A 27,746-nucleotide genomic window follows, 5' to 3' on the forward strand; every position below is an offset into this window, starting at 1 on the left:
TAAGCACCTGAAATCAGCCACCTGTTCTTCAGGGTTTCACAGTAGAGCAGGGAACAAGGCAAAAGGTTGTCCCTTCATAAGCCTGTCATAAATGTGATGAAGTTTGCAGCAGGAGCCCGCCCTTCTGAGAAAATCTTAGTTAACAGATAATCAAGAGGTCATATGTAAGACCAGCCAGGAGGTCAGGGGACTGGGCACTGTCATGGCTGCTCTTGAGGGCTAACTTGACTGTATCAGGTATCAACTAAAACTCAGGCTGCTGGCATCCTGTGAGGGATTTTCTATTAAATTATTTGAAGCAGGAAGACCCACCCTAAATCTGATCTGAAGCACATCTTCTGCTGCAAGAACACATGAAAGAAGGTGTTGTGTTTTTGCTGACAAAATCATGATAAAAGCCCTTGGATGATGTGACCCTGTCTGCAAAGCACATGAACCTAGAATATACTGCGTGAAGTAAAAGACAGACACCAAAGATCACAGTTATGTGCTTCTGCTTACATGAACCACACACATTAGGCTAGTGTGTCCACAGACACAGAATTCAGATCCTATGCAGAGCCCATTTATTGCAGCCTGGAGGACCAGACTCCAGACAACACAGGGTTCGAAGTGATGTCCACAGCTAAGATTTTTCTGCCTGAGGGTTAGGGAAAAAAGAAACTCACACACTCTCCTGATGATTTGCTTTTTTATTCTCTTCTCATGTTGTTCTCTCTAATTCTCTCCCTCTGCACCACTTATACACCCCAACCAACATTTTCAGGGAATGCAGGAGTCACAAAGGGCTTTAATTTTATTTCTCTGAGGCAGGGGAAAGACAATTCAGACTAACTCACAACTGTTTAAACATTTTGAAATAACACCTGTAATCAGAAGTTGTAAAATCCAGAATCTCTTTGGGTGGCAGAGGTGCCTGGAGTGTCATAAATCCCCTAGTTCAGGCTAAGTCAACATTTCATAAATACTTAGCTTCAGCTCCAGTTCACGCTACCAGGATACTGTGGCACTATGATGCTTTAAATCTCAAAATGTACTTTCTACCCTGTGTCTGACCTCGGATCACAAAAAGAAACCCGTAGTTCCCTTTGGGAGGGCTACAGAGTTAAATTACTCTCTCTATTCCTGACTAGTCAGAATTTCCTTCCCAAATGGTGCCACTGAAGAAAGTTGCTTCTGTTTCTAGACTTTGGTGTTCTACTCTCTGGTATTTGTGCAGTCCCAGGACCCAACACTTTTATACATAAGAAACAGTCAGTCAGCTGAACTTGAGTCTTCATGGTGCACACCCATATCAGCAATAGGATGTCAGGAGTGGGTGCAATGATGTAATCATCTGACAGTCAGCAATAATTGGGCTGTTTTGTATTTTTGACTCTATCCTAAATGAATCAGAACCTCACCTATGTGAATATTAGATTGATTTTCTGGGGTAGTTTATCTTTAAAAGACCCTTAGCAAGGCATCTGGTCTAATCTAAAGTTATTCTGAAGCTTTGTTTCAACTAATAATGCACACCAAAGCCTGTGATAGATTTCTCAGTATTAAGATTTAAGGAATTTGAGACAACTGGCTCATTGTTTTTCTTAACTTGAGTTGTGATCTGCAGCAACCCCATAGGGGGATCTCATAGGCCCAGTCTGTGTATTATTTCCTTGTATTCATTTGTATTTCTCAAAAATCTTAATAAGCTGACATTGTTTCAATTAGACAGCACAGCTAGGGAGGAATCATCTTGACAATTCACAGAGTTAAATGCCCAGTTAAACAGGTTGTTTTCATGAGAGAAACACACTATGCTACAGGTAGTGGGGTCTCCCCACATCTACTCACACCAACCCAGATACCCGGGAAAGATTGTAGCAGCAAATATGTGAAGGCAAAGTGGAATCAAAAGATATTGCAGAGTCTGTGTTCTCATAGTCTTGCATTAAACAAGATTAACATATTAGAAAGTTTTCCTCCAGGGGAAATGACACCGTGGACTTCAATTTTACCTGCTGACCCTCTGACATGGCCAGCATTCATTAGATTAGATGATGGAGCGCCAGAAGTCTCTACATGAAAACTGTGGTTGCTGGGTGCAATAGGAACTGACTCAGCATGAGATGTGACCTTCTGAAGTCTCTTGGTTTACACATCAAGAAAGACAGTGATTGATTCCCCCAGTACCTTTTTTCAGGGCAGAAGAACACACCTCAGAGCTTTGCAGAAGCTGCAATAAGGTTGAAGGATGTGAGCAGTGACCTATGGCCTGGTTTGCAGCAGGTCCCACAGAGAAAGAAAGATGGGGCCATTCTCAACAGGAGTGGGGACACATGGCCACCTCAGCCCAGTCAGCGGGCCAAGAACTGGATCTGGTATGTTGGAGCTACGTTGGTCAAGCCACTCTCCTTGGGCCTGAGGTCAATGTCCTTAGGAGCCACGGGACTGGACACAGAGAAGTTCTGGAGGATGGTCGTGAAGAAAAGGAACAATTCGTTGCGGGCAATGCCTTCGCCAAGACAAATGCGCTTTCCTGTGGGCACAGAGAATGAGCCATGTGAGCCCCGGGTGAGTATACAAACTTCAGACTGTCCCTTCCCTAAACCCAGACAACTCTCCCATTGCAATGGAGAAGAAAGAGTTTGACCCCTAACCTGCAATTCAAATCAGAATGGAAGGCAGCCTGCCATTAATCCTGAGGACATGAGTTCACTCCCTGGACACACATGTTGCAAGGAGAGAACAAATTCCCACAGTCTGTCCTCTGTCATAAACATATATACACCCTTCATAGTGCACATGTATATGCATGCCAACATATATGCAATAACTCAATCATAAAATGAAAGCCAAATTGTTGGTCGATGTCTCCTGGTAATTTCTGACAAATTTGTAGGTTTTGTTTATTATCAGAATCCTTTGTTTCAGAATTGTAAGAACACAATAGAGTAGGAACAAATGTGTACGTGTAAACATGTATAATATAACATCTTTAATGTTCCCTCCTTTCTCATGTGCAGAGATTGGTCCCAATCTCATTGGCTGCCCTAAAGGTGAAGGTGCTGTTTACAGAGACTCTTAGACCAACAACTGAATGGCATTAAGGGCCCTAGAAGAGCCAGTCATGGGGGTACATGCCTGCAAGTGCACGTGGAAGATTACAGCATGAAGATGATGGAATACATACCAAGAGCTCTCGGTCTGTCCCCTGCCTCTGCCCCCTGTCTCTCATCCCCAGTCCTCTCTGTTTCTCTCTCTCCCTTTCTCTCTCTCTCTTCCTTTCCTCCCTCTCTCACTCTGTCCTATTTCTCTCTTTCTCTTTCTCAGTCCCCTTTGCTTCTTCAGCTTGAGATTGATCAACTTAAACTAGCTCCTGAATACATTTTTTTATGTAATTGAGAATGAGCAGGAGCACATGATAAGGTATCTATGGCACCCAGCAAATTCTCAGAGGTATAAGGAGCCCTTGTTTGTTTGTTTGTTTCCTCCAGCATGGAGCAGCACAGAGCAAGGGAGCCTGAAAGCCCAGGCAAAGGCTTCACCACCTGCCCTGTACCTCAGTGATTCTTAATCTGCAGTTGGCTGCCTCAGGCCTTCAGGTGGAGGAGGGATTTTCCAGCAACCACTGTGTCCTCCAATTCTTGGGACATCATGCCTGTGTAGGAGTATGTAGGGAAAGCACCCTACCCACTTAGACCCCACCTTTTCAGAATTTAGGTGGCACAAGCTTAGAAATTCATGGAGAAGTCTCTGAGATGGTTCTCCTAGAACTGGTTTTGAGACCCAGGTTATTCCAGAGCTGCTTTTAACATCTTATTTACTGTAAACACAAAGCCCCCATACCTGGCGCTGGGTATTTAGGACACAATTTATGTCTCTTTGGCTCTAATACATTTTGTCTATCTCTCTCTCTTTACTTTTTTCTTTTTGCCAATTGCAACTTACCAGAACCTGTGTCTGTACCTGTCACTACTATTTGTCTTTTGAGCTATTCTGTCCACTTGTGTCTTTCTAAACTCCCTAGATAGCATCTCAGCCCCTCCCATTTTTCTGTCCAAGGACACCTTGTCACATCTTCCTTCTGTGTCTTCCCTCCTGCTTCTTGGTCTCTTTCTAGTTGTGCCTTTCTCCCCTCCCCTTCTCTCTCCCCTTCCTCTCTTCTTGACTTACTTCTTCACCTCTGGTTCTTCACTCGTCTTCTCCTCTCTCATGTCAATGCTCTGATTCCTATCAAATATCTCCTCCTACTGTAGATTCCTTGTGTCTCCGAGCGCCTCTCTTTATTGGAATCTGTCTCGATATTCTTACCTCTCTATTGTTGATTTGTCTTAGTCCCTTTTCTTCACATCCCTGCCTTTCTACTCTTGGGACAGTCATATGAACAATTCAGGAGCAGGGTGAGACCAGAGACACTGGACTAGACATTTCCTAGAGGAGACATGGCTCAGTAGGAGAACACTTGTCTTAAATCCCTCCACGAGGGGATGAGGACAGGCATGCTCAGCAGGAGAGCATCTCTAGAATGCACAAGGGGTCTGGAGATGTGTGCTCTTTGGAAAAGAACTTGCTTACCATAGTAACATACACAGCCCTGGGCTCCATTCCTTGCATGAGGTTGGTGAGGGGCAACTAAAGACTAAGGAATTGTTTCTCGAACCCCTCACTCTCCAAAACATAAGAAACCAGAACACAAAGTTTCCATGTTTACATCCCATAGAGTCCATTCAACTGAATTAACCTACATAGCATCTTCTTATGTGACAAGCTAAATAAACACTACAGGCAATTGAACTACTCACTAGAGGGATTATAAACTTGCAGTGAAGAACAAATCTCAGTCAATCACAGCAGTTGACCTGCTCCAGGCTGCCAACTACCTCAGCATGGCTAAGTAAGGCAAAAGCAGAGCTGGCACCCATCAAGCTGTGTGTCCATGCCTGGAGCCCTCTGGTCTACAGACACTGATGGGTGTTGTAACTCTGACCTTCCTCTAGTTCAGGAGTTTGCCCATCATGAATGGGCTGTTGGAAAAAATAAATGCTAGTAATTTTGATCTCTCTTAGAGTTTAACAAGCCAAGCAATATTTAAGACAAAGAGACAAGTGTGCCATGACATGCCTCATCTCCCCAGTGCTCACAGATAAATCCCTCCCTAGCCCCAAGACCTTACAAGCTCATGGCAGTTCATAGATGATGTCATTTGCTCTTCTTGTTGTTCCCTAAGAAAAACAATTCACTCTCTCTGCTAACCCACAGGCCACTCCTGCCCTGGGTCCAGGTAGGCTGACTGCAGATCTTCACCTCTCCCTCTGTTCCCCAAGACCCAAACCCCAGTCCTAACCCCACCTCTGCAACAGAAACCTTGCTGCAGTCTTCTCTACCCACACTCCCCATCTCTGTGGATTTCCCTGATCTTCCCAGCAGGCACCCCTTACTAACCAAAGGCCACTCTGACCAGGGAAGCAGGTAGGCTGACAGAGAATCCACATCTCTCCTTCTGATTCTCCAGATCCACCCCCACTGCCCCAGTCTCAGCTCCAGCTCTGCAGCAGAATGCCTGCTGTGTTCCCCCTTTCCTCCCTGACACCATATGCAATTAATCACAAAAATCTTCTCCTCCAATCTTCATTCCCCCAGCTCATCCCATTATCCCAGGCTCCAACACCAGCAGGCATTCCCTGGGACACACCAGCAGGGCAGGACAGGGAAACAGGTCCACAGAAAGCTTCCTATGAGGAAACACACAGCCATCATGCTCACCTAAAACCCAGAAACCTAGAAACCAAACACCCACCCAACAAAGACAAACCCAGAGATCAGCACCTAGACCTATAATCACCCCCAAACCAGATTCTTGGATGCCAGCATAAAAACACAACCAGTAACAGCCAGGACAATGTGTCTCCATTAGAGCTCAGTAATTTTGTCTACAAAGGTATAAGAATCTTATAGAACACCAAGTAGTTGTATCAGAAAAGAAAGGCCCATTAACATATAAATGCACAGAACAGGGAAAGATTATTAAAAGTTTCAATACAAAAAGACCAAGCAACATGTAAAGGCAAACCTATTAGAATTACACCTGACTTCTCAATGGAGACTCTAAAAGCTAAAAGGGCCCAGACAGATGTACTGCAGACTAAAAAAAAAAAAAAACCCCATAGATATCAGCCTTGACAACAATATCAAGCAAACCTTTCAATCACCATAGATAAAATAAGATATTTGATGATGAAATCAAACTTAAGCAATATTTATCAAAAATTTAGCCCTAAATAAGATGCTCAAAGAAAAGCTCCAATGTGAAAATATTACCTGGATACAGGAAAGCACAGGGAATAAAATAATCCAAACCAGCAAAATCAAAGTAGGAAAAGACACACACCCTGCGTCACCACCACCAGTATCAACAACAACAATAGCAACAACGAAATAACAGGAATCAGCAATAATAGGTCATTGATCGATATCTCTCAACATCAATGGTCTCAAGTTCCAAAATTAAAAAATAACACTAGCAGAATGGATGAAAAAGTGGATTTACCCATTGGCTGCATCCAAGAAAATTGTGTTAACATCAAGGGCAGACATTACCTCAGGGTAAATGGGTTAAAACAAGATGTTCCAATGAAATGGCTCTAAGAACTGTATTGGTGTGGCCATTTTAATATCTAACAAATTAGATTTAAATCTAATCAGAAGACACAGGGAAGCACACTACATACTCATCAGAGGAAAATTCCACCAAGAGCACATTTCAATTCTTAACATCTATGCCCCAAACACAAGGACACTAAAGTCTATAAAAGAAACATTACTCCAGCTTAAATCACACATTAACCCTCACACCCTGACAGTGGGAGACATCAGCATTCCACACTCATCAATAGACAGGTCATTCAGAAAAAAACTAAACAGAGAAATGCTGGAGCTAACTGATGTTGTAAAGGGCCGCATTTTAGGAAGGGTGAGAACAACTACTCTAAAAAAAAGAAAAGAAAAGAAAAGAAGTCACACCCAAAAGGAGCAGATGGCAAGAAATAATCAAACTCAGGGTTGAATTCAATAAAATAAAAGCAAAGAGAGCAATACAAACAAAAAAAGGAAAGATGAATTGATTCTTAGAAAAAAAATCAATAAGGTTGACAAACCCTTATCCAAATTAAAAGGTGGAAAGAGACTGACCAAATCAACAAAATCAGAAGCAAAAGTTGATACATAAGAGACACTGAGGAAATCAGAGAATTTAAAGGACATACTTAAAAAACTTGTATTCCACCAAATTGGAAAATCTAAAAGAAATGGATAATTTTCTTGATTGGCACTACTTAACAAAGTTAAGTCAAGATCAAATAAGGAATTTAAACAGACCTATAATCCCAGAGAAAGAGAAGTAGTCACTGAAAGTCTCCCAATATCGCCCCCATCCCTGGAAAAAAGAAAGAAAGCCTACAGACAGATAGTTTCAACACCAAATTCTATCAAAATTTCAAAGAGGAGTTTATGCAAATACTCCTCAAATTATTTCACAAAATAGAAACAGAAGTACTATTGTCCATTTCATTTTATGAGGCCACAGTTACCCTGACAGACAAACCACAAAGAAAGAGAATCACAGACCAATTTGCCTTTAGAGGCAAAAATACTCTATAAAATTCTTGCAAACCAAATCCAAAAGATCAAAAAGATCATCCACCATGATCAAATAGGTTTCATTCCAGAGATCCAGGATGGTTCAATATATGAAACATTGATACATATAAACAAACTGAAAGAAAAACCACATGGTCATCTCATTAGATGCAGAAAAGACTTTGACAATAACCAATGCCCCTTCATGATAAAAGTGCTGGAGAGAATGGTTATACAATGGACATACCTACACTTACCAAAGGCAGTTTTTGGTAAACTATAACCAACATAAAATTAAATAGAGAGGAACTCAAAGCAATTGCAATAAAATTCAGAACAAGGCAATGTTGTCTAAAATCTCCACATCTATTCAATAGAATACTTGAAGTCTTAGCTAGAACAATAAGACAACTGAAGGAGATCTAGGGCAAATACATTGGAAAGGAAGAAGTCAAAGTACCCCTATTTGCAGATGATATGATTGTATATATATATATATGTTATATATATATACATACATACACACACACGTGCGTGTGTGTGTGTGTGAGAGAGAGAGAGAGAGAGAGAGGAGAGAGAGAGAGAGAGAGAGAGAGAGAGAGAGAGAGAGAGAGAGAGAGAGAGAGGAGAGAGAGAGAGACCCAAAAATTTCTACTGGGGGATTACTACAGCTGATAAACAATTTCAACAAAATAGATAGGTACAAAGTTAACTCACAAAGGCCAGTAGCCCTGCTACAGACAAATGACAGACTGAGAAAGAACCCAGGGAAACCACACCTTCGACAATAGCTTCACATAATATAAATATCCTGGGGTAACTCTAACCGAGCCAGTGAAAGGCTTGTGCAATAAAAACTTCAAGTCTTTGAGAAAGAATTGGAGAAGACATGAGAAGATGGGAAGATCTCCTGTGCTGATGAATCAGTAGGGTTAGCATAGGAAAAACAACGTCCTCCAAAAGAAGCCAGAAATTCACACTGGGAAAAAAAGACAGCATCCTCAACAAATGGTGCTGGTCCTAATGGATGACTGTGTGTAGGAGAATGCAAATAGGTCCATACTCACCACACTGCACACACTCAACTTCAGATGGATCAAAGACCTTAACATAAACCAGACACACTGAGTACAATAGAAGAGAAAGTGGGGAATAGATTTGAAGTTGTTGACACTCATGATGACTTCCTGAACAGAACAAGAATAGCACAGACACTAAGATCAATAACTAAAACTGGGAACTCATGAAACTAAAAAGCTTTCGCAAGGCAAAGGTCACCATCAGTTGGATAAAAAGTGGCAGCCTATAGAATGGGAAAGAATATTGCCAACTCCACATCAAATACAGGACTAATATCCAAACTATATAATGAACTCAGGAAATTAGACATAAAAAAGAGATAATTCGATGTAAAAATGGCACACAGATCTCAACAGAGAATTCTCAATAGAAAAAACTCATATGGCTGAGAAACAGTTAAAGAAATGTTCAGCAGCTTTAGTCATCTGGGAAATGTAGATCATAATGACTTGGGGTTTCCATCTTACACCTTCAGAATGGCTAGGATCAATAACACAAGTGACAGCACATGCTGGAGAGGACGTGGAGAGAACACTCCTCCATTGCGGGTGGAGTGCAAACTTATACAGCCACTATGGAAATCACTGTGGCAGTTCCCTACAAAGTTAGAAATAGATCTACCTCAAGATCCAGCTATACCACTCTTGAGCATATACCCAAAGACACTTAATCCTACCAAATAGACACTTGTTCATCCATGATCATTGCTGCTCTATTCATAGAAGCCAGAATTGGAAAAAAACCTACATGTTTCTTAACAAAAGGATGAATAAAATGTGTTACATTTAGACAGAGGAGTATTATTCAGATGTTTAAAAAATAGCATCATGGGGGCTGGAGAGATGGCTCAGTGGTTAAGAGCATTGTCTGCTCTTCCAAAGGTCCTGAGTTCAATTCCCAGCAACCACATGGTGGCTCACAACCATCTGTAATGAGATCTGGTGCTCTTTTCTGGCCTGTAGGCACATATGTAGACAGAATATTATAAACATAATAAATAAATATTAAAAAATAGCATCATGAAATTTTCAGGCAAAGGGATAAAACTAGAAAAGATTCCCAAGTGTGGTATCCCAGACCCCAAAAAGATAAACATGGCATGTCTTCACTTATATGTAGATATTAGTCATGAAATAAATGACAACCAAGCTACAATCCATAGACCCAGAAAGGTTAGATACACACAAAAGTATTAGGAGGGGAATATGAATCTCACTGGGAGGGGAAAATAGAATAGAGTTTATGGGTGGACTAGGGGCATCAGAAGGGACAGGAATGGGACGTTCAGGTGGGAGGAGAGATGGGCTTGAGGGGTAGAGTGTGGGCAGAGACAGCTAGAATTGAGGGGCATTGAGTGCTGGTGTGGAAACTTAGTACAGTAGAAACTTCCTAAACTGCCTACAGGAAGGTAAGCCTCATGACATCTCCAAATAATGAGGGAGACATAGTCCCACATGGTCAGATCTGGTCACTAAATGAAGCTTCTAGTAACAGGACTGGGTTACATTCAATTGAGTTTCTGGCCAAAGGGATCCCATGGAACACCCCAAACAATCCAAGGCTGTTTCCAAGACAGTAGGTGACCCCACAAACTGACAGCAAGGCCTCATTGCTGAAGACCATTCCCACACAACTCACTGGACTGGAGACATCTAGCTGGTGCCTATATAAGACCTTCTCCCCCGTGATCTAGCATCTTTGATATAGGAAGTATTCTTCAGGCTACCAAATGAGAAATGTATATACCAACCCAGTCACAAAAACCTTTGATGAACCATACTATCCTGCCTGTACAATATAGTAGGGCTCAACAGTGGCACAATGCAGTGCGTTGTGGGAGTAATTATCCAATGTATGGTTTAAATATGAGGCACTGCTTGAGTGACCAGGAACCAGGGGCTAGGATTAAAAAAATGCTACCGCTCAAAAAGAAAAATAAAAGTAACAACAAAATGACCCCTGAAGATATTCTGCTACTCTCATAGATCAGAGCCCTCCTTATTCAGCCATCGCCAGAGAAGCTTCCCCCTGCAGCAGATAAAAACAAATTCAGAGAGACACAGCCAGATGTATCACACAGAGAGAAACCTTGGAACACAGAGCTCTAAATGGAATGTCTTTGTCAAAACCCTCCCCTCAGAGCTCAGAGCACCCAGAGGAGGAGAAGGCAGACAGAGGGTAAGAGTCAGAGGGGATGCAGGACACCAAGAGAACGAGGCTCTGAACCAACTGAGCACAGCTCGTATGAACTCAGACTGAGGCAGCAGGCACAGGGCCTGCTCGGGGCTGCACCAGGTCCTCTGTGCACATCCTAGAGCTCTCAGTTTAGTGTTCCCATGGGTTCCCAAGTGTGCGGATGAGTGGTCTCTGGTTCTAGTGCCTTCTCTTGGGCTCTGCTCCTTCTATTGGTTTGCACTGTATAACACTGGAGTGATGTTTCTTGTTTTATCTTGTATTTAATTCCATTATGTTTGGTTGTCATTGCTTAGAAGCCTGTTCTTTTCTAATGAGAGACAGAAAGGGGATGGATCCTGGGGGGAGGGAAGGTGGAAAGGGACTGGGAGGAGGAAAACAAGGGGAAACTGTAATCACCATATATTAAATGGGAAAGAATTTATTTTTAATAAAAGGGGAAAATTAATAAAAAATGTCTAATAGGAAAGGACAGAATTGATGGATTTGATGCAACTGGAAAACAATGTGGAGGAACTGTCTTCTGCTCTTTTGAGGACTTTACGTGGGCATTACTACATTGACTTTAAAGACATCCTGAATGTCCTGACCTGGGAATATCTGTGCTCCATTCCTCTCTATTAATTAATCTGCTGTTTATTGCTGGGAGCGGCGGGAGGACCCTGGTTGTGCACTTAGCCCATTGTGTTCTCTGTGAACATCCTTTCTCCTTCTCTGTCAGTCATTTAATCATGATTAAAGACAAGTGTTTTTACTTGTTTAAAAAGGTTTTCTCTCATAATAAAGTAAAAGAAAATGAATTTGTTTAGGTTTAGAGGTTTTTAAATGCCTCTCCAAAATCCTCTTGAGTAGGATGCAACTTTAGGTCAAGGGACAGTAGCCAGGACAAATGGTTTACTGGCTGGAATAGATTGAGTAAGCCCGGAACTAGTCCTTACTGTATCCTGGAGGGTGAGCCTGCCCTCTTGTGTAGGGAAAAGGAAACACAGGTCCCTCTCACCTATAGAGAAGGGCATAAAGGCTTCGGTTTTCTTCAGAGCACCATTGGCATCCAGGAAGTGGTCAGGATTGAAGGCATCTGGTTGTTCAAAGTACCGTGGGTCATGGAGAGCTGCACTCAGGATGGGGTACACTTCAGTGTTCTAGGAGACATTGTGAGAGGCAATGATATTAGCATACCCTGGCTCCCATATGCAGGCAGTCCTGGGAATACTGGGAAACCACAAATAGGCCTAGGGTGGTGATTGGGAGAGTGGGGATGACCATGGCATAGAGATGTGGAATTGCAGCTGGTCTCACCTTGGGGAGCAGGTACCCTCGGAACAAAGTGTCTTTGGTGACTTTGTGCGGCACTCCAGTGGGGACAATATCTGCAAATCTCTGGATCTCACGAATGACAGCCTCAGTGTAAGGCATTTTGGTGCGGTCCTCAAGGGTTGGTGGGCGGTGTGAGCCGATCACCTCATCGATCTCCTTTTGGACTTTCTCTGCAGAGAAAAGGGAAACAACAGACAATGCCCTCCTTCTTCACGGAGGCAATGCACAGTGACCTTGTTTTCTGTGAGTCAATAGCTCAAGAATAGTGCAGAGCCAGGAGACTCTTCTGAGAAAGACACACTGCACTCTAGGACACGCACACCTGCGCTTCTCTCCAGCCATGCTTAGAGCTATGTTAGAGACGCTCTCCAAAGCTCCAACCTTGCTCATAAAAGAGAGAAAAGGAAAACCCACAGCAAAGGGCTATTTTCATCTATCAGTCTGGGTGAGGGCTGGAGGGGAAGATGGTAAGAATTTTCCTCAATTGTAATGTAATGTTATAACTTGTGTTTCTGCATAACACATAGACACACAGATACACACACGCGCGCACACACACAAACATACAGAGAGAAAGAGAGACAGACAGACAGATCTCTTGCATGCAATTTATATTTAAAAATCCATGGTTCTGGAGAGATGTCTTAGTGGTTAAGAGCACTGGCTGCTCTTGAAGAGGATCCGGGCTCAATTTCCAGCACCATCATGGCAGCTCACACTGTCTGTGACTCTGGGTCCAGGGGATCCAACACCCTCACACAGACATATATGCAGACAAAACAACAATGAACATTAGTAAAAAAATAAAAAGTACAGCCCAACAATATAAGGCTATATACTCAGGAATAAAAGAAACGTAAATTAATCTGTGTTTAACTGAACATGGAATATGAACACATTGGTGAATATGATGGCCGATGAAAGGGCCCAGTCAGCAGATGCATTGATTCCCATCCTGACAGCCTGGCTTTGACATCAGAACCCGTGTGAATGTGCAGGAGAGACCTAACTGCACAAAGTTGTCCTCCCACCTCCACACATGGGCCGCAGCAGACAAACTCACAACAACATCACATCGATTTCAGATTCTTAGAATGTGAGTGTGTAAGTCAGTCAAGCAATGGATGAGTCGGTTACTAAAGGAAAGATTGCTGGGTGAGTGAAATGAGCAAAGCAACACTGGATGCCCATATTCCACTTCTCACTCACTGTAATAATCAATCCATGAGTCAATAAATGGTGCCCACACAAATAAATCAATGAACATAACTAACCAATAATGAAGTGATGTTATGCTTAGCAAAGGAATATGTGAATGAATAAATGAGCAAATATAGGAATAAATGAGTAGGTGTATTGAAAGATAAAGAAATCACAGATAAATGAATGGATTATTAAATGCATACATGGAGGAATGGATTGGCACATGAAGGGTGAATTCAAAGGCCAGTGGGAAGGATTAAGGAATGAGCAGATTTGTATATGAATGAACCAATGAATAAACGATAAACAGCCCACTCACGCAGACGTGATATAGCCATTTTCTCTAGTTCTCCTTCCCCTCCCCTTCTCTCCAACTATTCCCCTTCCAGCCTCCTTTCTCTCCCCATCCTCATGCTCCCAATTTTGTCATGCGTACTTGTCTATTTCCCCTTTCCAGGTGGATTTATGCATATTTTTCTTAGGGTTCACCTTGTTACTTAGCTTCCCTAGGGACCTGGACTTATTATCCTTTGCTTTACAGCTAGTATCCACTCATGAGTGAGTATACACTATGTTCATTTTTCTGGGTCCAGGTTACCTCACTCAGGATGTTTTTTTCTAGTTTCATCCATTTGCATGCAAATTTCAAGATGTCATTGTTTTTTTTTCCCACTGAGTAGTACTCCAATGTGTAAATGTGCCACATTTTCTTTATTCATTCTTTGATTGAGGGGCACCTAGGTTGTTTCCAGTTTCTGGCTATTACAAACAATGCTGCTATGAACATAGTTTGAAATAATGTCCTTGTAGTATGATTGGGCATCTGTTGGGTATATGTCCAAGAATGGTATTGCTGAGTCCTGGGGTATGTTGATTCCCAACTTTCTGAGAAACTGCCATACTGATTTCCAGAGTGGTTGTCTAAGTTTGCATTCCCACAAGCAATGGATGAGTGTTCCCCTTACTCTACATCCTCTCCAGCATAAGCTATCATTAGTATTTTTTATCTTAGCCATTCTGACTGTTGTAAGATCATATCAAGATGGAGGAAGGACAGAGATGAGAGCAAGGAAAGAGATATTTTGTGTGAGGGAGCTATTATGGAGATAGCAAGAAACTTGGCACTAGAGAAATTCCTATGAATCCACAAAGATGACCCCAGCTAAGATCCTAAGCAATAGAGGAGAGGGTGCCCAAATTGGACTTGCCCTATAGTCAGATTGATAAATATCTTAAATGTCACCATAGAACCTTCATCCAGCAACTGATGGAAACAGAGGCAGAGACCCACAGCAGATCACTGGGCTGAGCTCCCAAAATTCAGTTGAAGATTGGGAGGAGTGAGAATATGAGCAAAGAGGTCAAGACCATGATAGGAACACCCACTGAAGCTTTTTACCTGGGTTAATGGAAGCTCACCAACTCAAGTCGAACAAGAAAGGGACCAGCATAGGATCAAACTAGTCCTTCTGAATGTGGGTGAAAGTTGTATGGCTGGGGCAAACAGAGGGGTCACTGGCAGTGACACCAGGAGTTATCCATACTGTTTGTATTGGCTTTTAGGGAAACTATTCTCTTTGAATGGATACCTTGCTCAACCTAGATATAGTAGGGAGGGCTTTGGACCTTCTCCAAAGCAATGTGCCTTACCCTCTCTGAGGAATGGATGGAGGGGTGGAGAAGGGATAGGTAGAAGGGATGGGAGGAGGTGAGGGAGAGGGAACTGAGATTGGTATGCTAAATGAAAAAGGTAGTTTGTTTTATTTAAAAATTAAATTAAATTTAAAAAGAATAAAAATTACAAAGTGATTAATCCAAATAAATGAATGAAATATATGCCCTTAGGAGAAGCAGAGATGAAAGAACCAAGGATTAATAAGGTATGGATAGAGAGAAGATGGGCAGAAGATTACATAAGTGGGTGAGTAGATGGAAAAACGAATGTATGGATGGGTAGATAGTGAATGGGTAAATGAATAGAATGGGTAAAAAGATGAAGAGGAGTATGGACAGAAAGAAGAGTGGATGGATGTAAAGATAGAAGGAAAGAAGGAGGAAAGAAAGATGGGTAGATGGATGGATGGATGGAAGGATCAACCTTCAAGTTATAGCAGAAAACAATGGAAATAGACCAGCTGAGTGTTCATTCACACACCACCCACAGCAGTGCCTTAGGTTAGATGTAGACCAAAGCCTTCAGAGCTCCAGATGTAAGAAGCCCACGTCTCTCTCATCCTCATAATCCTCTACAGAAAAGGGGGAGCTAGAAGATTCCCCAACTGGCCACCGGTGGCTCACCTGCAACATGGGGGTATTTGAGTAGGAGCAGGAAGCCAAAGCGGAGTGTGGTGCTGCTGGTCTCGGTGCCAGCAAGGAAGAGAGACAGCACGGAGATCATGAGGTTCTGGTGATGGAATTCCGTGTGTTGGTTGGACTTCTCCTGGTTCCAGATGGGAGAGAGAAGGGAGGGTCAGGGCTGACTGGAGCCTTGCAGGGAGAGGCACACACATCCTGGGAACTGTCCTTCTGTCTCACTATCTGGACCACATGGCATTTCTCAGTTCTCGGCAATGTCACTTGGTCTCTGCTCTGTCTTCTTTCTCTACTGTGCTCTCTGGTAGTTTAGCATGGTTTTTCTCCCAGGTTCTTTCTTTCTCTGAGGTCTTTCCTGCCTTTTGTCCCTCACTCTGTGTTTCTTCCCCACCTTTCTTTCTCCCCATCACATTTTCTCCTCCTTTTTATTTTCATCATTTTCCAGACACTTCTGCATGTCCTCCACTCCATTTCCTGTCTCTCCTCCCCATCCTCTGCCCCCTTTTCCTCTGCTCACATCCTCAGCCTTTACTCTCAGCCATCCCCTCTCATTCACACAAGACTTACCTTCTCCATACGTATAAGATAGGTATCAATGAAGTCTCTTGGATTGTTGGGGTCCAAGGTTGCCCGGTGCTTCTCCACGCTGTGGCCAATGTAGTCGAGGATTTCCTGCAGATTTTTGTAGATTTGTCTGTGGGTACCAGGAAAGTACTTCAGGAAGCCAGAGAAGAGCTCAAACACCTGTAAGAAAGAAGGGCTGAGGAGGTCACCCAGAACAAGCAGGTCTCAGGAAGTGGGCAGTGCTCCTAGGTACACAGACGTCACAAAAGAACACACACACACACACACACACACAAACACACACACACTTCTCTCATACATACATAACCATACATTCAAATGCCTTTAACTGTATCTTCAAATCAGTCTCTAACCTTCATTTTACATTCTCTGTATTTCCCCCTTCCTCTGATCTCTCTCCCAATCCCCCCTTGTTTTGTCTTAATTTGTTTTGAATTGTGGGGTATTGTATTTTTAACACATTAATGCCAAACAGGCTTTAAATTCAACATGTAGCCAAGGATCATCCCAAATTTCTAATGCCCCAACCTCCACCACCAAAATGCTGATATTTTATGTATTGTACACCACCAAGTCCTGGAGATGAACTCAAGGGCTTATGCATAAAATACAATCTCCTCTGTCCTCTAAGATACAGCTGCACCCCATGTCATCATTTTCTTATGTTGGGATGACTCAGTATTTCTGCATTCAGATCTCTCCACCCTGATTAACATTCCTCTCTCCCTCTGTTTCTCCCTCCATCCCTCCAGGAGCCCAAGTTTCCTTGCTTCTCAATGTTGTCTCTGCCTTTCTTCCATCCCTAAGACACTGCCTTCTTCACCCACAGAGCAGCCTCTTCTTTCCTCTACCTTGGATGCTCCTCTCTTCCCACCTACTGACCTGGCTGGACAATGAGCTAATGAGTGAGAAGGTCTGATAGATCACATCCAGCAGGTGCAGGAATTGGCGGTCTTTGTAGTCAAAGCGCTCTCCAAAGACAATGGAGCAGATGATGTTGGCTGTGATGCACTGGAAGAGGAAGGTGGGGTCCAGAGGAGCTCCTGGAGGGTGAGGATGCAGGACAGGAGACAGGGATATAGAACTAGGGAAATATTTGACTTCAGTTCTATCTCTGTAAAGCTGTCCCTACCACTCACTACTCAACAAACAGTTACAGTTGCTACCACATTTGCACATATGATGCCCGTCTGAGTTTGGACCCTTCACTCAGAGATGCATGCATGCTTTTATTTATCTCCCCTCAGTACTGTACAGAATATGGGATGCTATTCATATACACAGAAGGGGAGACACCTTCACAAAGCAACTCAGCTAATTATGACTGGAATTAGGAATCTAGGAACAAGACGTAGAGTGAGTGCAGCCAGTCTGCACTTGCACCTCCTCTCAGGATAATAACTGACGCTGAACTGATCGCTAACCCCCACTGGCAGAAATGGTGCACAGAAGGGTTCAGGGATGGCTGTGTGAATTTACAAACCCTGCACATGTCATGCCCATCTGCAAGTCTCCCTCCATTCCTTCTCTGACTTACTCCATCCCTTCTCTGACCTCCTCCATCCCTTCTCTGATTTCCTACATCCCTTCTCTGACTTCTTCCATCCTCCCTGTCACTTCTGAGCTCTGTGTTGTTCAAGAAGCCATCAGCTCCTGCTGCCTGCTGCCTTGGTGTGGCAGGTTCAGTCTTGGACCCTGGTTGTTGGAGGGCTACTGTCAGTTCAAAATTATTGGGGCCCTGTTGTATCTCACCCAGGGCTGGCTCGTCTGTGGTCTCTGATCCTGTGTTGATCCTTCCTTGGGGCTCAACAGCTTCACTCTCAGCCTTGGAGCTCACTTCTCTTCCTCTGGGTCCCTCCGCCACTGCCTTCCTCTGGGTCCCTCCGTCACTGACTTCCTCTGGGTCCCTCCGCCACTGACTTTCTCCCATCATTTTCTCAGCCTCTGCAACTTATCCTTACCTCCACCCCATCCTACCTCAACAATGAACCCCTCAGATATCCCATAAAGGGCGGGTCAATAAGAGACAGCACAATACCCAGTGTAAAGACAATGGATGTGCAAAGCAATGGTCGCGGGTACCAATGGTGACCTGGTATAAGGAAGCCTAAAGTGCTCAGAGGGGTCCTCTGAGTTCTACAAAGCCAAACTCCAGTGAGCCATCTGTGATTCACTGCTGTTCCACCAGGACAATCACATGGAAGAAATACAATTCCCTTGGCTTTAGACCACATCTGCAGGCCCTCCTGCTCACTTCCCTTTCATTGAGCTAACACCTGTGTTTGTCTTTGATAAGACCATGGGCAGAGGGGGGAGCAATGACAAAGGTTAAGGCAAAGTGGCCTTGAACTCTATGTGCAACAGAAGAGGACCTTGGAAATCTCATCCTCCTGCCTCCATCTCTGGAGTGCTGGGATTACAAACAGGCAGACCATGCCCACTGTATATGGCGCTGTAAACTCTCCACAACTCAGCCACAGCCACATCAAAGGCAGGACCTCACACTGTAGACAGGGCTGGCCTTGAGCTCACGGCCATCTTCCCTCACCTTCTGAGTTCTGAGAGGTTGCGTGTCCACCAGTCCTACCCAACTGACAAAGAAAATTAACACACAGATTGATTTTCCGAAGAGAAGTGACCACCAAAGGCAGTATATGCTTCTGAGTTATTTTGGAAACAAAATACCTCACGTTTCTCTCCTGCCATTGTGATTCTCTCTTTCCACCTCTCTCTGTATCTCATCCCCAAACTCACTTTGTCTCTGTGTATCTCTCCCTCTCTGTATGTGCATGTGTGTGTGTGCGTGTGTGTGTGTGTGTGTGTGTGTGCATGTCTGTCTGTCTATCTGTCTATTTCTCTACCCTTGTGGGTCTCTTTCTCTTTCTTAGGCTCTATACTCAGGTCAGGTCCCTGTGTCACCATCTTCCCTTCTGCCCATTCTCTGGGACTCACCCTGGGATTTCCTCAGCTCCTCCACCAGATATTGGGCCTCCCCCTGAATCCGCTCATCTATACTTCCCTTGCCCATCCCAAAATCTTTCATGGTGGCCAGAGAGAATCGCCGAAGGGTCTTCCAGCGTTCCCCATTAGAAAAGATCACACCTAGGAATGGAGGGGAAGCATTGATGGGTTACAAGGGAAGTTCAAAGACCCTGAGTCCTTCCCCACATCTTTGGCTCCACCTCTACACAACTTCCTGGACCACATCCTCCTCTCCGTCCTGTCCCATATCTCACCATATCCTTGGACAGTTGGGTCAAACACAGCAACTGTCCCCCGGCCAGAGAAAGCCTCAGCTTGGTCCACCAGAGCCTCCCTTATGGCCTCTGTCCCGCACAGCATGACCACGGGCCTCGGTCCCAGGTGCACTGTGAACACGTCTCCATATTTTTCTCGAAGCTGCCAAGCACAAGGGCACCAGGGTTATGGTTAGTCAGTGCAAACGTTGTTGTTACACTGTGAAAACTCCTAGACACAGACTGGTAAATAGGAACCCCTCCCCCGGCCACCCTTTCTCTCCTGAGGACCTAAGAGGTGAAGAAGGGTTAATTCACCAGACAGAAAGGGCCTGCACTGATTGGTTGGATTTCCTAATCAGTACACCAGCACTGTTGAGTAGGGAGACAGGACAACACTTGTTTATAATTCTGGAACAAGAGAAGCAGAGACCAGAGAATCAGTAGTCATCCTTGTCTGCACATCCTGTTGAAGCCAGTCTCGCCTACACATGACCCTATCTCAAAAATAACAGATACAGATATGGATGCAGATGTGCATTAGTTCTATGCCCATACCCTTCAGTCTGGCCAGCTGAACCATGCTTCCTATGGTCCAGCTTCAGCCTGTCCAATGCCTTCTGACAACATTCATAGAGAACGGCCCTGACCCACCCACTGGGTTACATGGGAAGGAAAGTGATAGGAAGTACTACTAAGTGGTCCTGAATGTGAGTCATGACTGCAGTCTGGACAGTTGGGAAAATGCCTGGCAATACAACCATCTGGGCATCTCCAGGGAACTGATCCCAGGAACATGACAACTCTTCAGTGCTGAGAGCCCCTGAGGAACATGGTGCGATGTTTGCAAACAACCCTCCCTCGTCCTCTTGTAACCTTTCCTCTCTCTAGTTTGCACGTCAGCTAATAGAAATGAAAGGCTATGAAAATGGTCAGTGCCCAGTGTTGTTTAGGGGACAATGCTAAGAAAAAGCTCTGCACATGTTTGATGTTGATGTATTTATATTTTTAGATGGGGTCACAGCAGTGAATCTTATGCAACAATAAACTAACAAACCTCAGACCAGATTAACGGTGTAAGTGAAACTTGCCAACTTAGTGCTACACAAAAGCAAGTTTTGTTCCCATCTGCTGCATCTAAATGATGTTCAAACAGAGGTGCAGTTGATGGTGTGTTGGGATAGTGGGAAGTAGAGACTACAGGGACCAGTCTTGATGTTCAACATCAGTGGTAAGAAAGTATTCATTTTTAAAATTCATGGAGGTGGGTTTCTTGAGAGGTGACTCAGACCAACAACATCGTAACTCAAAACTTAATAGTTGGAGCAGGAGAGGTGGCTCAGTGGCTAAGAGCACTGCTGTTATTGCAGAGGCCCTGAGTTTTCTCCCACCTCCCATGTCAGATAGCTAAAAACTGCCTGTAATGCCAGCTTTGTGGGATTTGATGACTTCTTTGGTTTCTTCAGATATCAGATATGCATAAGGACCATTCACAAACACACTCACACAAACACGAATGTGATGATGATGATGATAATGAAGATAGATAGATTGATAGATAATACATGGATATACAGATATTAGATAGATACATAGATAGATTGGCAGATAAGTAGCTGATGCACAGATAGATGATACAGATCATTAGTTAACATCGTAATTGGGGCTCATCAGATAAGAGTACTTGCTGCACCGTTGTGATGACCAGGGGTTGGATCTCATCACCAATATCACAAGCTGAGGTATTCATACATGCCTATGACTCCTGAGTAAAGAGTTAGAATGTGAAGACAGAAGGATTCCCTGGGCTTGCTGACTTCCAGATCCAGTTCCAGGGAGGGAGCCTGATGGGAGGAAATGGACAGATTGACAGAGGAGGACACCTGGCACCCTCCTCTTGCCTCTGCCTCCATGAACAGGTTTGTGCACCCAATTAGAAATATACTCACACATACAGACAGACATGGTCATAAATAAGAGTGGTTTAAAAGATTTTGTTAAGGTTACTTTAAAATGCTGTGCACTGCCCTGTGCAAGCCCCCTCCTGGTCCCCTACTTCTGCTCTCACATCCATAGAACAGTTTCACCACAACCCAAGTCACAGCATTCACTGAAACAATCCTTACTTAATACCCCACACGTTCCCTAAGCTCCTCGCTGTACCCATGCTGCTGAAAATAAGATCAGACTCTCTACCATGATAGTACCTCTGTACCTGAATTGATCCCATCTGTCATGGTGCTACATCAAATCCTGTTTATGGGTGCTAGGACCTAAAGGGCAACAGGGTCAGGGAGCAACATGGAGCTGGTGTCAAAGAGGAACAAGGGAGAAATGGGGAAGCAGAGGACTGATTTATTTTTAAGATGAGGCTGAAAAAAAAATGCTCGCCCAATATAATAGCATCATAACATAGAGTGCTGGTGGCCATGTCAGAGGACAGGTGGCAATTGAAGCTCATGGTATCAGCTCAGAAGGAAGAAACTCTCTCATGGGTCAAGTTGGACAGGCAAGACCCTGAGATCACAGACTCATGGGCATGTTTTGTTTCTGCTGTGCCTTTTCATGCTTGTTGCTTGTCTTTCTCTGTTATCTGGCACTGTGTGAATGACTGTGGGGAGATCCCCACTGTTTGTGAAGTTGTGTGTTTATATCATGAAAAATCTTCCATTCTTCTGGGCAGTTCCTATCTGTGAGTTGTCAGAGAGATGACTCTACTGTCTAATTGATATAACAATGGTAACTTATACACAGTTGTGAGGAAGAAAAGTAAATATAAGGAAATGTGACAGAGCTAGGGCCTATGTGTGGCAGCATTCCTGCTGGGCCACACCCCACACCTGGTCCAGCTCCAGAGTGCTAGCCCCTAGCGTTATTCATCTTTTATTAGCAATTAACCTTTTTAAAAAACTCTTGTTGCCCTCTGTCTGAGAGTTTTCCATGGGTACAAAGCCTATGAAAAACATGGTTAGAAGGAAACCCAGAAAACTGTGGTTTCTCCTGAATCAGGTAATTTCTTTTGCAACATCTCTTTAGAGGCCCAGTCAGGATGTTTTGAGAATATAGACATGTACTTGCTAGGTGCAAATTGGAGAACAATAAAGAAGCCCTGGGCAAAGGGAACAGTCGTTCCTGAAGGATGAGTCCTGAAGGGTTAGTCCTGAATGTTGAATATTGATGATGGATCAGTCTTGAAGGTTCTCTAGAGAGACTGACCTGCCCTGCAGCCAAGAAAGGCTAAATTCGTTCCTAAGGTGCCTCTGAGTCTTCATTTCACAGACCCACGTGAACCCACACACCCATGATGTGACATCCACAATACCTATGAGTTTCACTTACGTAGCTGTATAGATCATAGCTCAAGCTAATGATTAAGAGAAAGAATTGTGTCCCAGGAGCCAGGCTGGCTCAAATTTCTTCAATTTTGATGCTAAAAGACACAGTCACAAGTTTCGTGTTACACATTAGCCAAAACAAAACTCTAAAACTATTTTCAGTTTAAATCATATGTTTTGATAACAGCTTTAATATGAAAAGCCCCAGAAAACAATATAATGTTCAAAAGAACACAGAGCTGAGTTGCAGATTCACTAGGTTATGTTAAAAAATATAAGGCAGCCCAACTGTTGTTGGCTGACACACTTTCCTGGCTAGGGTTGGTTGGTTATCAAAGGTGATGGTTAACTCCTTATACTCATTCTTGCCCTATATGTCCTGATATAAGAAACTATGGATGGGTGGATATGCACCCTAAAGATTTAAAGTACAGCTAACTGGTTTTCACATATAAAAGTTTAGGTTTGTGATTCCTTTAAGATTTCTTATAAAATCATCCATCAAGATAAATAATAGAATGATTACTATTTTTCTTTGTAATCACAATGTGTAGCTTGCAAACAAAAGAGTTGGCTGAGATAAAATACTTTCTGCTTGTTCCTGTTCTGTTACTGCAACAAGTTACTTAGATGTGAATGTAAGTGGGGATACCCGGGTGGGACTTGTTTCAGTCATGTAAAGGTGATGAAAACAATAGTTTTACCTGTATTTCTTATTATCATTCAGTTTGAAATATAGAATGTAACCACATTGTGATTCCTACACGCCTGAGAAAACTTTGTTGGTTAATAAGCCATAGAAAATGTATACAGTAGACAGAAGACAAGAAGAATAGAGAAAAAAGAAGGAGAGCATTGAGAGAGTGTGAATGTCTTTCTCCCTAACTCCCTTGGGTAGATAAATGTTAGGTCGTGCCGATGCCATTGTTTCATTTGGAGCCCTGTGCTTTGGGAGACTGGTCCCCCAAGCAGCAATAATAGAGTTTATTTATTAAAGAAAAATTAAAGTGTTATTGTGACACTGTAGAATGCTGGCAGTTTCTCATTCTATTAGTAGCTTTGATGGTCCAGCTCCTCCTTCTGTCTCTACTACTAGCCAAAAGAATGTTGTCATTAAGACTCAGTCTTTGTAACAGACATACCATGATTAAAGCCCACAAAACCATCTTACATCAACATAGATACCTAGAAGAGGTCTCAGCTTTTTGAGCCACCAGAGAATTTTTCAAGAAACATTCCAGAGGGCTTGTCAGCTGCACATGGGTTTGGACCTTATGGAGCTGACACAGCCTTTAACAGCTGTATTTGAGTCAGGCTCCAGGCTCCTCCATGACACACTTGAGAGAGCCAAGCTGGTTGTGTCTGGGGTTCACCACAGGACAACACTACCACTTGACATCCAAAGGCATCTGTCTAGACAAGCTGCTCTTTCCTCTTGCCTATTCCATGTGCTATGCCTTCATTGATGCTCTGATGTTGATTTAATTCCCAATATGGTTGTGTTGAGAAGTGTCAGAGCCCTTGGGAGCTGGAAGCTAGTGAGAAGCACTGGGTCTTTGGGGCAGATGCATAGAATAGGTTAATGCTGGTCTCACAGAGAGAACTGGATTCTCAGAGAATGGATTATTACAAAACAAGGCCACTCTACATGATTAGCCTCTTCTGCATGTGACAGGTTTTCCTGCATTGTGACACATAAGAAGTGTTCTCAGTAGAGGCTGAAAGAATGGACTGCTTGATCTTAGACTGTCAGACTGCACAAGTTTGAGTAGATAAGCCTTTAATTTATAAAGAATTTAACCTCTCTAATTTTTTGTAGAAACAGAAAAGAGATAAAGACACGAGGAGATTTTCTCTTGCCTGCTTAGTTGAATCACTTCAGTTCTTACCATCTTTGGCTCACACCAAGCCAGTTCATTCCCATAACCTAAAGATTCAATGCCTGCTTCTTCCCTGACACACCATGATCTACCCCATCTGGTTCTACTCTTTCCCTAATACCAGCTGATGCTCAGGAATGTCTTCTTTTCCATACCTGTCATCCTTTTAGAAAAATTTTGTCATTTCAAGTCCTGCCTCTTATGTAAGTCTGTTTGAACTCTCAATCAATCTTAAAATTCTTTTTTGATGTGGGATTCCACTCTGTATGCTGTGAATACCATTGGTTAATAAAATAACTGTCTGAAGCCCATGGTAAGATAGAACAGATCTGGGCGGGGAAAACTAAAACTGAATGCTGGGAGGAAGGAGGCAGAGTTAGGGAGAAGCCAAGGAGCCTCTGGAGATAGACACTATGAACTTTAGCCAGTAAGCCACAGCTTTGTGGTGATACACACATTACTAGAAATGGGTTAAACTAAGATGGAAGAGTTAGCCAATAAGAAGAAGTTATACCTAATGAGCCAAGCAGTAATTCAATTAATACAGTTTCTGTGTGATTATTTTGGGTCTGGGTAGCCAGGAACCAACAAGCAGCTTCTACCTACATCTTATTGTTTTGCTTGTATCCAATATCACCCAAGTGAGCAGATAACTTGCGTAGTTGAATTTTATGAGTTTATTCTACATCTACAAACAGAGTCTTATCTCCTGAGAGTTAGAAAGTCAGCTCAGCTCCCAGACTGACACATCCATTGGATCGTGGATTTGAACAGTTCTTTAAGGAGCTCTGTAGAGGGTAGGAATTCCATGACCAGTGCATATTACCAACCCCTGGCAACCTTGTTAGCAGGACATGATGACTTGTCCCTACAGGGAAAAGATGCAACATGTCATGCTATCATGACAAGATGTCACCAGCCCTCCCTGTGTATCTCTGGGCAGTTAAATATGTTGGGGGAAATGCCACTTTCTTCAGTGATGTAGCTGTTCATAAGTTGCTCACCTTCCAATGAATTGCCCCCACATCCATACTCACTCAGGCAACCATAATTACCTCCAAGTAGGAAGGGCCTTCAGACACAGAGAAGAGGAGAGGAAAATGAGAAATGAACGAATTAGACTTTCAAGGAATAAAAATTAATCCAAGCACTCAAAAGGCAGAGGTAGGTGGATCTTGATGAGTTTGAGTCTCTCTACAGAGTGAGTGACAGAACAGCCGGGACTGTTTCACAGAGAAACCCTGTCTCAAACACACACACACACACACACACACACACACACACACACACACACACACGAAGAAAGAAAAGGAAAATAACAACAACAAGGCAAACCAACCAACCAAACAAACAAAAAGAATAAAAAATAAATATGATGTTAACTTGACCTTTCCAATATATGAGGAGCACATTTTTAAAACACTTGTGGCCAGGTGTACCACACATCTTTAAATCCTGCATGTGAGATGTTAACACAGAAGAATCATTAGCCTGAGAAACAAGAGTGATCTTCTCTCAAAAAAATAAAAATCAAATGAATACACCATTGGTCCAGGTGGGTGATATATTAAAATCCAAGGGGTACCAGGAGTTGGGATTGCTGTCACTAAATCAGTTCTCTAAACAGGAACTGGAGCCAAAGGTGCTAAGTGATTATGAATAAAGAAGTGGTAATTGAACATGAAATCTCAATGGTGAAGACTAGTGGAGATGGTTTCAGGGTTGGCTCCTCGGATGGTCCTTGTGTTTATAACTGATAAGCACTCCCTACATACCCCACCTCCTGACCTGCCTCTCATGCACTTTGTTCCTGAATATAGCAGACTAATCTCTTATCTGTGGATGCCTGTGACACTTTTCTTTCTCTTTTGAAACAAAGAAACATCAAATAGGAAAACTATAAGCCCTTGGTGCACGCCATGACACCACAACACCTTTCATACTCCAAGCACAGTGTCTCACACTGTCCAACAGCGAGGACACACCTGTCAACCTGAGCACCATCCACCACCAACCAGCACCTCTCCTTTCATTCAGCGACCTTCCCACCTGAGCCTACTGCCTGGAAGGAGTTCCTTCTTCACCACAAATGAGTGATCTTCAGGGGCAAACATGGGGCTAATCCCATATGGCAGAGGCCGTGTGCATGTCTTACCTGAATAAAGGAGTTGAGGAGGCCTCTTCTGTCCATCTGCAGGAGGTTCCCCAAGAGGGGCAGGGGATGGGGTCCTGGTGGAAGGTGGCCACGAGCCTTTGGTTGGCCCCTGACCATGAGTAGTAAGAAGCCCACAAGGAGAGCAAGGAGGAGCAGGACACTAGGCTCCATGGTCCTGGTCTGAGCACTGTCCACTTCCCTGCACACTCCAGCAGGACTTTTATGCTGGACCTGGATCTCTACCCAGTTATGTAACTTCAGTTGTTCCTGCCTCCTGTGTGCATCACTGTCCAGGAGTATGAGTCCATACTTCTGCTTGGGGCTGTCGGGTGACTTGCTCACTTCACTATCTTTTTACCTCCACCCTAGATGTTGGCAAGAAGACCATGATTAATATACACAGGACCAAAGGGCACATAGGGAGTAATGTGTCTCGATTTCTGGGGGTGAGTATACATATGCCAGCTCAGTTCTGTCTATTTATTTTCCCAGACATGGACCTGTGCATATTTACTGTGTGCTTTACATATAAAAAGTCATTTCTAAGATGAAAATGCAGTTCTATGTTTCTGTGTTAGGGTCTAGATTGCTTCCTGACCTACTCTTGCATATCTGGGAGTGTGTTTGCATGGATAATCTTAAATTGTGGAGGCCTATCTGTATGTTCTTAGATTCATATGTAAAATGCTATCACATTAAGTAAGAGAAGAGTGTTGCATGATTCTGTGTGTGTGTCTGTGTGTCTGCACAGTCCCTGGCTCAAGTCTCCATGGAGCTGCAGATGAGATTTCTTGAGAGTCTCCATGGTATCTCTGGTTGGTGATGACCAAAA

General features: G+C 43.4%; 1 protein-coding gene and 1 long non-coding RNA gene across 2 annotated transcripts; one reads left to right on the forward strand and one right to left on the reverse strand.

The window, feature by feature from the left end:
• Positions 1 to 677: 677 nt before the first annotated feature.
• Positions 678 to 27,145, reverse strand: LOC119820529 (cytochrome P450 2B1-like). Its single transcript, XM_038338961.1, has 9 exons — positions 26,915 to 27,145; positions 19,545 to 19,707; positions 19,261 to 19,410; positions 17,191 to 17,351; positions 16,291 to 16,467; positions 15,709 to 15,850; positions 12,190 to 12,377; positions 11,891 to 12,032; positions 678 to 2,518 (listed from the first exon to the last, which is right to left on the reverse strand). Exons 1-9 carry the CDS (start codon positions 27,083 to 27,085, stop codon positions 2,337 to 2,339), a joined length of 1,476 nt encoding a protein of 491 aa, XP_038194889.1. The 5' UTR covers positions 27,086 to 27,145; the 3' UTR covers positions 678 to 2,336.
• Positions 1,764 to 6,170, forward strand: LOC119820532. The gene is made up of 2 exons (XR_005286513.1): positions 1,764 to 2,553; positions 3,006 to 6,170. It is a non-coding gene; the product is annotated as an uncharacterized LOC119820532 (long non-coding RNA).
• Positions 27,146 to 27,746: the final 601 nt, after the last annotated feature.

Source organism: Arvicola amphibius, chromosome 8, assembly GCF_903992535.2.
Source record: "Arvicola amphibius chromosome 8, mArvAmp1.2, whole genome shotgun sequence".
Taxonomy (NCBI): Eukaryota; Metazoa; Chordata; class Mammalia; order Rodentia; family Cricetidae; genus Arvicola; species Arvicola amphibius.

Bases quoted from the DNA above. Each gene is read 5' to 3' on its own strand.
- LOC119820529 (XM_038338961.1), bottom strand. From the start codon at position 27,085: ATGGAGCCTAGTGTCCTGCTCCTCCTTGCTCTCCTTGTGGGCTTCTTA. The intron at 17,352-19,260 runs GTGAGTCCCAGA...CTCACCCTCCAG, and splicing joins GGAGCTGAGGAAATCCCAGG to GAGCTCCTCTGGACCCCACC. The intron at 15,851-16,290 runs GTAAGTCTTGTG...ATCTGGAACCAG, and splicing joins ATCTTATACGTATGGAGAAG to GAGAAGTCCAACCAACACAC.